Raw genomic sequence first — 12,921 nt, 5'->3', positions numbered from 1 at the left:
TCACTCAGACGCTATCATTCTCCCCCACTCTAGTTCTAAATGTAATTCTTGGGGCTCTTACGGTACATCACGATACTCAGACTGTTGAAAGCATACACTGGAAGTCAATACTAAATGTATACAGCTCTAGTAACCAACAACCCATCAGCTAATGCATCTGAGTGGAACACTAAGATATCTTAGCACTATCATCCCCAGGAAAACCTTTCAGAGCGTAGAGACGCTCTGACCCAGGTCACACTCGTTCTGTAGGTGAAACCATCTGCTGCATAAGCTCTTTCAATTATTTCAAAACACATAGGGGTCAGATCTGCACTTTTGTAAAATTGGAATTGGAACCTGTAATGTTTAGAGGTAAACTGGCAAATTGAATTGACATTCACTTGTCACAGCTAATTTGAAGACGTCGTTATCAGTCTGAGAAAAAATACGATATCATTCAGGACCTTGCAGGGGTTTCTTTGTACCTTGTGCCAGCCCTTCATAGGCCACTTTCTTCTCTTCAGCATGTAGCCCTCCTGCTTCTGGGGCTCCACAACGCTGCTGCAGCCTCCGCGCAGGCTGTCCACTATTTCCCAGCTGTCCTGCAGATGCACACCGTTTTACGAGAACTCTGAGGTGATGGATGTTAGCAAACACTCATGCCAGTCAAAGTTTCCACATGGCTTAGCGATAAAAATTTAACCAGTAGACCACAGAGAAAGCTTCAGCAGCTGCAGGGTAAAAACCACACTGTAATCTGTGGCTGTGGATGTGGTTTGGATCTGCTACATCATCTCCACCTAGTATCTGTCAGTGGGAGGTTCTGAGAGCAGGACATTAGAGGCTACTGCAGTCCTGTAGTTATTACACCCTGTGTGTGTCGTTTGACGCTTTCACCTCATGGTCCTATTTATAAGATTATCTTACCGGTCTAATCTTACTCTTCACATTTCACATATCCTCACTGATATTAGAACACGTCAAGACCAGATTGCCTACAAATAGGGAGATTAAAAGTATGTGTCATCATGAACTAATCCACATAGCAGTGCTTATTCTGTTGAAGCTCGTTCCAGGAAGGCTTATAAATACAATACGATGATTAGTTTTATCTTTGTATGATGCTTTGTGTGATGCTGCACAATTTTTGCCGTATTACTTTTCAATTTATTTGATTTTGAGGCAATTAGTTGATAATTCAGGCAATAAATGTTATTTAACATTTTATGTCACAATGCTACAGTATAATGCTCTTTGAGAGTATGAAGATCATAAACATTTAGGATCAAATAATAATGATGAACATAAAAGTATCATGCTGATATTGCGGTACTTTAGTGTCATACCTTAAAGGGGACCTATTATGGCATCTAATATCTATTTTAAACGGGACTTGAATGTCTTAAAAACAAGCTTTTGATTGTTTTTGCTAAATAAATTAGAAATTCAGCCTCTGAGCCATGTCTTTATCTTCCCATTCTCTAACCTCTAACCGGGGCGGGGAGGCTATGATAATGAGGCTCTGTGCTGATTGGCTGCCTGAATGACGCGATACACCGCTACGAAAAAATGGCGGAAGCTCCGGCCGGCGGAGTTAGTTGTGGCCGTGGTTTCATGCATCGGAGGCCGACCTATGTAAATCGCATTTTGGTTACGTAACGACAAGAGCAGAATCTGAACGGCTCGTAGAAGCCACATCACACTGGATGGCTCATCCGGACGGCTGTACAGACACTGCAGAATTTGGTTGCTTTCCTCTTTCTCTGAGTTGGCAGGCTGAGGGGAGACCACTTTATATATGTTAAAGGGGACCTATTATGAAAAACAAGTTTTTTCTTGTTTTAACATATATAAAGTGGTCTCCCCTCACCCTGCCAGCAGAGGGGAGACGAAATCCCATGAATTTCTACAAGGTCTGTGACCCCCGCCCGACAGAATCCCCCAGTGTCACGTGATTTTTTTTGAGCCGATTAGAATCTGCGCCTATGGTGACGTCACCATAGGCGCAGAGGTTCGGCCTCCGCTGCTGAAACCACGCCCACAACCAGCTCTCTCCGCCGGCTGGAGCTCCGCCATTGTTTAGAAGCGGTGGCTGTTTGAACAGCGAGGGAGAGTAGAAATTAGATTTTGCATCGACATTTACCCTCATAAAAGGATCAGTTCCCACAGCACGGACCCGGTAACTGCACACGAGTCAGCGGTAAGTTCCTTTTTTTTAATGTTATTTATATTTGTATGATCTTTGCATGGGCTAAGTATTTAGCTTAGCTCCGGCGCCGCATACGGAGCTGCCGGAGCTGCTCACGGACCGGGCCGGCTCCAGTGTTCCCTAACGGAGCCACTCACTCGTTAGGTAAATTAATAATACATTTTTTCTGTCTGGTTTCAGATCTTCCAAGCACCTGAAGCTGATCAACGACACCTTCAGAAAACGCACGGTCCTTCCTTGAGCCAGCAATAGTGCATAAATGTTATTTATATACAACTCATATTTTATTTTTTTAACAATAAAGTTGCCATTTGTGAAAATTCAGTGTTGTGATTTATTTACAGTTAACATGATTCATCTGTCTTGTAACATAAGAAATGATGAGAAATCTTCCTGTGTGAAGACGAGGTGACTAAAGGCTGATTTATGGTTCCGCGTTACACCAACGCAGAGCCTACGGCGTAGGGTACGCGTGTCGATTTAACGCAGAACCGTAAATTAGGCTTTAAGATCCGTTTACAGCAGTGTTGTGCAAGTTCATACTTCTGATGAACTAGTTCAAAGTTCAGTTCACATAGTTTAAAAATGAACAGTTCACGTTCATAGTTCACTATTTTCATTTTGAACTAGTTCAAATTCAGTTCATTTCAATATTTTTAGGTGAGAAGTACGAATGAAACGCCCCCCACCGTATACCAGTGGTCTTCAGGCCTGGTCCTCAGGACCCCCTGTCCTGCATGTTTTAGATGTTTCCCCTCAGAACCCTGATATAAATGACTGTCATTAACAGACTTGTGCAGACCTGGATGACAAGCTGATGACGGCCATTAATTAGAATCAGGTGTGATGATGCAAGAAAACATCTAAAACATGCAGGACAGGGTTGGAGACCCTGCTGAATACAATCATATATTGTCCTAGTGGCGTTTGAACTTTATTCAGAGGCTGTAAATCTCCAACATTGTAGTGCATTATCAATTTGTCTACCTGTTACTGGGAAATCAGACCTCTTGGTCTTTCTGGGAACTTTTTTGATTGTTAAGGACTCGCAGATATTTTCTCCCACTGGGCGGATGCTTTAACTCCACATGACGTTTTAAATTTGAAGTTGACGAGGCAGACGCTCAGACATGTTTTCTCAGCGCAGGTGGACATAATTTGCACAGAAAGGTTAGTTTCCTACCGTCAGACTCTTTGGGAGACGATGTGTAAAATTCCCGCAGATAATGATAAGCGGATCATCCTCTGACGGATCGCTCACGCTGCGACTGCAACGTCTCTCTTCACCAGTCAAGGCTGATTTATGGTTCAGCGTTAAATCTACGGCGAAGACTACGGCGTAAGGCACGCGGCGACGCGAACCATACGGTCCGCACGCCGCGTACGTAGGTGTAACGCGGAACCATAAATCAGCCTACATTTGTAAAGACTGCACCGGTGAAATAAGAAGGATTATTCCGTAATAATTGGACCTAAACAGTGAAGCTCACATAATCTGAACAGATCAAATTCCAGTTCATGATCTGCTGAATGAACAAGTTCACGTTCAAGTTCTTTATGTGTAAATATGTTGCGTTCAGTTCAACGTTCTCACAGAAATGAACGTGTTCAATGAACGCGTTCATTTGAACGCGTTCATGCACAACACTGGTTTACAGCGTGTAACTGAATGAGAGCGTCCGACTATCAGGTATAGCTGCGTGACATCGGACGCTCTCTGTCCACACTGAAACTGTTAAACTTGCGGCCAGTTAGGACAGTCTAATACAAAAAAAATAAAGCCATGGAATTGATTTTGTCGCAGAAGCTTTTTGCATGGGACACGTTTTGTGTACGACGCAGCCGGCTGCTCTGGCCGGAGCGAGGCTTATTCTCCTCCCCTCCTACACGTCATTCAAGCAGCCAATCAGCGCAGAGCCTCATTATCATAGCCCCCCCCCGCCCTTAAAATGAAGCACAGAAAAAGGCTTCAGAAGCGGAAAAAATAAAAACATGGCCCAGAGACTGAATTTCTGATTTATGTAGAAGAACAAACTTTATATTGTTTTTAAGACATTCAAGGCCTGTTTAAAATATACAATAAATGCCATAATATGTCCCCTTTAAAGCAAGAGAAAACGTGTTTTTCATAATAGGTCCCCTTTAAATATAAAGTGATTCACCAAACCACAGCCACAGAACCAATGGCTCTTCACACACAGACATTGCGTCTTTGGCAGAGATTTAAGGTGACTTGCAGTTTGCTGTTTCGGCATGTGTTTCACTGGTCAGGTTTAATAGCTCTGGCTCAAAGAACCATGTCAGTCAGACAGAGTGAATGCTGAAGGAGAGTCCATCTAAAGTAACGGGGATGGGGTAAGTACAAGGGCACGGTTTGTGGGGTGCTTTTTCAGTTTCCTCCAACGCTCATCACTGCTCTCCCTCTCTCCCCCTCTCTTTCTCTCTCTCCTCTGACACACACAGCCTCCTCCAAGGTCAAGATCTGCTTTCATGAAAAAAGCTGTCACCTAATGCAGAGAAGGCAGGGTTCATAGAAACAGCTCTCTAAATAATAAAATTGTAAATCATGTTTTGAAACATGTCCAATATCCAGGGGCTCCTGCTCCACCTTAAGGTGATTGTCAGAGGAGGAGGAGTTTTGTCCTTCAAACGTGTAGAATAAGACTAGTATGGGATCTAAAGTTTGAATGAATAATATATTTAAACGTGTTCGTGCCCTTTGCCCTCTCCATTCATTCACTGCAAAAATAGCCCTGTCAACTGCACGAGAACAATTTTCTTGACTAGAATCCTTAAATCTAGGAAAATAGTTTATAGACAAAAAGTAAGATACATATTTTAAAACAAGGCTTCTTAAAAAAACTTTCTTAAAATTTTGTTTTTCCTACAGCTAGTCCTGAAGCTCTCAGGGTCTGTTTGTGTGTCTTGTTTGCACGCCAGGTGCCAAACAGGTTGTCATCACTCGTCCTGTACAAGACAATATTTGTGGATCTGATCTGCGTGCGTGTCCTAATCCTGTTTCTTTTCCTCCAGTTCCTCTCGCTGGTAAACATCTTTGTAAACCACTTCGATCAGTACATCTCTTCTAAAAGGCGTGGTTGCTGGCTTTGTCCTGCATTCCTAAACTGCTCATTCCTCAGTTCTGATTTGGCTTAAACATTCCCTGTATTATGGTTTTGGGCTGTCTACCAACCTTCCTAACAGAAATAGTTGGATATTTGGGGTTACACAAATACTCACAATAATTGGTTGTAGTTGTGCTTCGTCAAGGATGAGGAGAGATGCAGGAGTGATATTGTTCTTCTCATAAAACTCTCATTTTGCAAGATAACCACCTCATCAATAATTTAAAGATAGGGACACAGGTGCTAGATGATTCCACTTAATACTCATTTCGTCTTTTAATTACGTCTCAGTATTTCATACCTTAAATGGAGTGTTGTTTTAAAACACGGGGACTTTTCTACACTCTTGCAGTGATTGTGATCACTTTTATCATCAACAAGGAATTCATTAGAACTAATGCATGGAGCAACCATGGCTGAAGAGAGGGATGATATGTCGAAATTTATTCATTAATAAATAAATAAAAACGAGGAAGAAAAAGAGAATCTTGGCATACAGCGGAAAGGAAAAACAAAATGAACATGACTGACAGGAATAACAAGAACTAAAGGCTGACGTCTTCTCATAGCTCCTAAATGGGTTGGTATTTGTAAAATATTCTAAGTAGGCAAGCATCTGTTACTTGCTCTAAATACCAATTTGTTTGTCTTTTCCACACATGTAAAACATTTTGGGTATTCTTTTAACTAATGATGGACCAGTGATCTGTCCAGGGGGCAGGTCCCACCCACCCCCTTATTAGCCCAAAGACAGCTGGTATAAACTCCAGTGGACCCTTGTGACGCTGGATTGGAAGAAGGAAGTCTAGATAACGGATGGATGGATGGATGGATGGATGGATGGATGGATGGATGGATGGATGGATGGATGGATGGATGGATGGATGGATGGATGGATGGATGGATGGATGGATGGATGGATGGATGGATAGATAGGCTTTCATGTTTTATTATACAGTGTTTGTGTTCCATCCATCATCCATCCATCCATCCATCCATCCATCCATCTATCCATCCATCCATCATCAATTTAACATGACATCTTGGGCATCATATAACCATTATTTTGTTGTTTTCTACCATTGTATTTTATTATTTCTATTAGATTAGCCTTAAAGGTGTAAACTAAACATTTCCTTGCAGAAACATTAAGGAGAGTGAAGAGAACAAAGTACTTATTAGACAAATGAGTTTAGCCAAGGGTATTCCTGACACCCGTCTCCCGTGGGAGACAGTGAGCCACTCCCCAGCCATTAGAGATAATCTACACAATCCCACCACTGGAGTCTGCTCTGCCCTGACCTTTTCCTACTTAAGAAAAACCTCTAAATGAAAGCACCCAGGATGCATCCTAAACAGATTCTTAAACAACCTAAACCAAAACAAGAAGGAGCACAGGCTTTCCATGTTTTCTGAAAATACGTAAATATTTTTCTCTATCTACTTAACAAACAAACTTTGAACTTTAGGCTATGCTGGTGCATTTTCAAAGTACAACATGGCAGTTTTTGCTGAGAGTTATAGCTGTATTAACTTACCTCTCGTCCTATGCTGCAATGCATCCCCTATATTGCACCATATGGAACAAGAATTTATGTTACTACTAATGTTTTTATTGTTCTTTGTTGGACGGCTTGTGTGAGCAAATCAACGTTATTGGTGCAATCAGTCTCACTGCTGGAATCTGGAGATGAATGTTATGCACCGTAGGGTCATACTGTATGTGTGTAGTATATTCTTGATTTATTTGAAATGATGACAATCTTTGAGTATAGAAAAAAACTGGTATTAACGATTTATGCTATAATATCTAGTTTTTTAGAGTGAATAATAACATCTTGAAGGTTTTTTTGTGAATCTAAATTAAAGGCTACATCTGATTGAGACTAGCTACAGTATATTAATAACCACTATTTACAGATTATTACACAATATTTGTTTATTTGATCAGTGTTTTTGTGCTAAGGGCTTTCCAGTGCATGTATTTGTTGTTTCCTTAGAATGATTAGTCACAAGTCTCTTTTCTGTGGGAGGCACTTGAGTTATACTTTATTACTTTCATTTCCAAAGGGAAAAGCTCTGTGGGTAATGAAAAATTAACAAGTCTGCAGTCTGCAGATAAACGCTCAAAGCAAAAGAAGAAACTGTTTTCTCATGCCAATTTCTACTCCCATGCTATGTGTTAGATAATTAATTTGAAGGCAGTTTTTGCTAAATTGTTTTTAGTACATTAGAGCAGTTACATTTTTCATTTTTACAGAAAATGTGGTTGTCCAAGACCGGGGAAAATAAGAAGAGTTGCTGGATTCCTTAATTGGATACTGAAGAACATGTTGCTAAGTTTTCATGAGGGAAACAACAAATTGAGGTAAAATTGCAGCTAAGCTTGTTTTTTATGCATTTAAAAGGTAAAAATGATCTGTGTAACTTCGGCGTTACCTGTCTGCTGTCATACTTGGACGAGGAGCTGCTGTTGCTGCGTGACAGGGAGGAGATCTTCTGTGACATGGCGGAGCTGCGCTCCTCCGAGCTCATCTTGTGGCAGACTTGCCAGACTGGGCTACAACTGGAGAGCGAGGGACATTCCTTTACTCAGAGAAGAAAGGTCGACGACGGGGTCATGTGAAGAAAGAGAGAGAGGGGGGGGGGAAACATGGTTTGAATCAGCAAGTCCTCTCAGAGCCTTTTAGAGCTCTTTGAAATTTGCTTTGGATTACTTAGATTTAATTTTTTTTCCATCTTCCTGTTACAGAAATATGGACTGTATTGAGAAAAAGCTGCGCATGGCGTTTAACATCAGAAAACAACATCGACAGCCAGGACTGGAGGAAATAAAATGGACTGCAACTGAAGAGACCACAGGCTTAAATAATTAATTTCTCAGCCCTTCAGAGAGCGTCGTATTGTCAGCATCTAAGATTCAGAACTCCATAAATCTAAAGCACTCACTGGAAGTACATACATATAATAGTAAGGGAGGACATTCTGTATTCAGCCGTAATACAAAGTAGAGATTCATTATCTGTACGACTCATACTTATAATCCAAAGTAGCTGAATTCCAAGCGTTAAATGCACCTGAATTATTAACTGACTCTTTAACAGAAGATTAAAGGCTGGCATAGATTAATAATTGAAGTCATCCATTATTTCTGTCAGATATGCATATACTGTACAAGTAGAATAGAATGAATTGTCTAGATTAAAGAGGCCAGAAAACATGTTGTAAAAGATATAGCCGTATACCTGAGAATAGCATGATCAGTACTGGAGTGTCTCTGACTGCTGGTTGGCACAAATCCACATTTCCACAACACATCTCAAGCATAAGGATGCAATGAATGTGAGATCTCACTGCAAAATGTGTTACCATCACTTCAATCGAGTGTGAAAATAATTAGGCTTTTTAAAAAAACAGCAACCTTCAGTCGCCTGCCACGACGCACAGTTCAATTAACATTATGCACCCAGTCCGCTGCATCAGTACATCAAATCCCATTTTGCTAATACCGAGGGAGTGGCAGTTTGTCATAGTTTAGAGGGCTCATCAGCATTCGGGAAGAGTGTGCGTTTACTGTTTGTGTATGTCGTCATCCACACAGGAAACAACCGTGGGTTATTAGTTTAGCTTTACTGAGGAGGTTCAGCAATTCTGACTTTGTGGGCTGAGAGTTAAATAACCATCTACAGCATGTCCGTACAAGTCAGTGACACATGACAGTTCATTTTAATATCACATTTAGTCACAAGTTACAATTATATTGACCTCCAGAGTCCATGAAAGCTCAACCCATTGCCAGTTTTCTCAGAATTACATCTAAAAAGTTTTAATTGACATGATTATAAAATAAGTAAAGCATGGAAATCTTGATGGCCTTCCATACTGTACATAATGACATTATTAAATTATTATAACAGACATTTAATTCCTGTCACAACTCCATAATTTCCCAATAGAAAGCGTTTCTAAAAGTAGAAATTGGAGGCTTTTAGACATGTATTATTGATAGGAGCCTTCAAATCAGACCCTGGACCTGCTGGGTGATAATATCTGTCCATGGGTTTGGGACTGGCTGGATCCGTTCAGAGTAGAACCAGGTGGCCGGGTAGAGGGAGCTCTGGATCTCTGCTCAGGATTACTTTCCCAGTTGGGGCCAGATTCTTCTGTGTGGATAATACCGATGGCTCTCTCAGGCCATTCATGAACTTTCAAGGTCTGAATATCAGTCAGTCATTAGAAACAAATGTCCTCTGCCACTCATAAGTTTGGCTTTCCCCTCTGTGGGAGAAACAAGAGAACATATTCGAGTACCCTGCTTGGCCATTTCGAGTATAAGGTGTGCTTTTTGGTTTAACTAGTGCTCCTGTTGTTCAGACCCTGGTGCACAACGTACTGTGACACATCATTAACGGATTTATGGTAGTCTACTTGGCATGCTGATCTTTTTTCCAGATGGAAGTGAAAATAAGCAGCTTCTTGCTTGGCACATCAGAGGTTCCTAAAAAAAATCTAATTGACAAAGCAAAGAGCTGTTACTTTCATGCTTCCAGTGGACCATTTTGGTGTAAGTCATTGCTCATGTCAGTTTATTGTTCCGCATCGTCTGTATTATCAAACACCTAACTCCACGCTCCTAGGTGATGGAAAGATATGCAAACAAGCACTGCATTTCTCTGCCAGACAATGTCCCTGGACAAACACATGTTTGAGTAACAAGAACCAGCCGTGCTTTACTTGGCAGGATGGTGCACCCTGCCCATAATACCTCAAGCCATGAAAAATAACCTGAAGAAAGAAAAAACTGATTAAAGAAAAAAACAAGTACAATTGTATGCATGTCACTGAATGTCACACAAATAATCCTGCAGCAGGAAGGACTGTGTTGTAAGTGAAATACTAGTGACCACACACCTCATTTTAGATAGAAAACAATTGCAATTTGAACATCATTTGACATTTCAGCAGAGCAATTTAGCTGCCAATGAAGACGACAACATGTGGTTAAAAGCCCTTCAGATTCAAGTAAGTAGACCTTATTCGCACTGCTTCTAGGACAGAATAAGACACATCACCTTTTAATGTGATTTACAGTACATTTCCTCTTCTGCATTTTTGCTCCAAATCTTGTGCGAGACCGATCATCGTAAATCTCAGTCATGTGACCAAAACCAATGTGGCTTACCCGAAATTCAGCTACAACCATAGATAAAAGTGACTGGACACTCAACATGAGGCGCCAAACTGCAGCGCCAGTATATCTTGTGCATTTTGCGGCACAATTATTACCAAATGCTATTAACTGAACCGGGTCAGAAACAGACCAACCCAGTGACAGCACTGATTTAAACACTAATAGTAAACCTGTCCACCCTCTGGTCTCTTATTGTCTTGTTTGTATGATTTATTCATTCACTTTCCACTGATCACATGAGCTGTGTTCACATCTGTAACACTGTCACCCCTCAGGGCACCTTTTCATCTTATACATCATCACTTGTTGGGCTTTCACCGGAGTGGGGGCAGATTCAGACGTCATGACTCCAGTAATTACTCACTCAGGAGCACATACGCTCACGAGGTCACAGAACAGGTGTGTTTACAGCACAGCACTGTCAGCGTGGATTTTTACCTCACTGGACAGTTGTTGCTACAACTTATAAGCTGAAAAACAAATATATGATAATATGTAAAAGTTTTAACTCACAAATGCATTGTAAGTCATCATAAGGGGTTGTAGTTCCCGCTAACGGTGATTCATAAGACATTGTTAAGGACGTTTTTCGGCTTTTGCTCAGAAAATAAAGCGAATCACATAAAAAGTAGCAGATGCATTCTCATTTTTACAGGTACAGGTGAGGGTTGTCAAGCATGGTGGATGCATGTAAACAACTGTCTACGCAAACATGTTTTGAATTAATTGTTCGATATAAATATAATTTTCTGCCCACAGAAATAAGTAATTTTGCTTTTGTTAATTTAAGTGTGGGTCCTAAAGACATATTTTCAAAACTGATAATCAATGAATGCCATTGTTTATGTAATAATTGCTTGGGGGTCGTGTTAAAAAATTGAAATATTCAATTAAAAGATTTAATTGAATTAAATGAATCAGCAAGAGTGACCACGTCTCCCAAATGTTAGCCTCCGCGATATTTGCAATACCTAATAGTACCATCCTAATAGAGCTCACCATTCTCAGAGTGTAGGTTTACTCGTAGTTGGATCTAAATGTAGATCAGGCACCATTACTATGGAACCAACTTCCAGTTTGGGTTAAGGATGCTGACACCACCTCCACCTTCAAAACCAAACTTAAAAATCATTGTTTATGCAAGAATTGCTCTGGGGTCATCTTCTGGGTCTCTGGAAAGCGAGACAACTCGTGTATGTAATAGACGCTATATAAATAAAAAAAATTTTAAATTGAAATTGAATGTGATGTTAATATTCACCATTTGAATGACTTGACTGCCATTCAATATCTGAATGAATTCTTGAACAGTTTCCATCTCAAACTTCCCCCCTTCTGAACCAAAATTGTTCACCATATCTTCAATGTCATGTAATTGCATGTATCCAATATCATACTTGGTCAAAAAATGATCAATGATTAGAAAGAAAAGTGTGAAAACTATTATGTTCTCATTGTGTGAATAACAAATTATACATACACAATCAGAGTATGTACTAGTGTACTAGTATGTACTAGTATGGAATGACTTACCATGCATATTATTCATATTAATTCGATGACTTTCATATTATGTTTTCTATAGTATAATACCAACTACTGTAAATACTGTTATGGAATATGACACACGTTTTTGTATACAGGACGCATTGCTTGCAAAATACTGTTCCAGGTCTAGGATGTGTTTTTCTTTCTTTCTATTTTATTGCTTGATATAATGAAAAATGTTACAACTATCTTGGCTGAATAATAATGTAATAAAGCTAATCTACTACTGGAACATCTACGGTTCCACAGGAATGAGGTGTCAGACGCCGATGACAAATCTTCACAAAAAATGGTACTGATACAAGCGAAGTGGTACCCTGCTGCATCTAGTGACTTGTACTGTACATTCATGTACACTGCACATGATGTAAATATGCAAAAACAAATGCTAATTTTTGGGGTTGTGCAAACGGAAATATAAGCCAAGCCAATGGAAATACAATATTTCTCTCTGTTCAAGCCCGTTTAGAGATAATTAAAAATATTGTTTAAAAAAACAACAAAAAAACTAATAAAACACAAATATTTCTTACAGCATAGAATGTCATAATCTCCATTTGAATCAGCGTGTCTTTCTGCTAAAAAATGTTTTAATATCAGAAAACAACATCCAGGCTTCAACAATTCCGTTGTACTCACATACTCAAATGAATATGGATGAATGGTAAGCAGTGATGGCCCATTTTCTTTAATGGGAAATAGACACATAACAATATTGCATCGTAAAAAACTCTTTATACTCCCTGGATATTAAATCCAATAAGATATCAAATTATTGTGAACCATACAAATATTAACTTGGTTTGTTAAAATAACATAAGAAACCATGCACATCAACACTATCAATATACAAGCCAGGTTTTACA

At 39.9% G+C, this 12,921-nt stretch overlaps 1 protein-coding gene across 5 annotated transcripts in view; it reads right to left on the bottom strand.

The window, feature by feature from the left end:
- Positions 1 to 12,921, bottom strand: part of osbpl3b (oxysterol binding protein-like 3b) — a 43,239-nt gene that overhangs the window by 19,647 nt on the left and 10,671 nt on the right. For 4 of the 5 annotated variants that reach the window (XM_061718334.1, XM_061718335.1, XM_061718336.1 and 1 more), the window contains exons 2-3: positions 7,756 to 7,902; positions 468 to 584 (exon numbers count right to left, since the gene is read on the bottom strand). In XM_061718334.1, the coding sequence (XP_061574318.1) occupies positions 468 to 584; positions 7,756 to 7,851 (213 nt within the window). In that variant the 5' untranslated portion in view covers positions 7,852 to 7,902. Of the gene's footprint in view, positions 1 to 467; positions 585 to 7,755; positions 7,903 to 12,921 lie in introns of those variants that run through there. The other variant, XM_061718337.1, reaches the window with a different exon arrangement.

The sequence above is a fragment of the Cololabis saira genome, chromosome 3 (assembly GCF_033807715.1).
Source record: "Cololabis saira isolate AMF1-May2022 chromosome 3, fColSai1.1, whole genome shotgun sequence".
Taxonomy (NCBI): Eukaryota; Metazoa; Chordata; class Actinopteri; order Beloniformes; family Belonidae; genus Cololabis; species Cololabis saira.
Note: the sequence above shows the minus strand (reverse complement) of the source record. Positions and strands in the feature narration are given on the sequence as shown.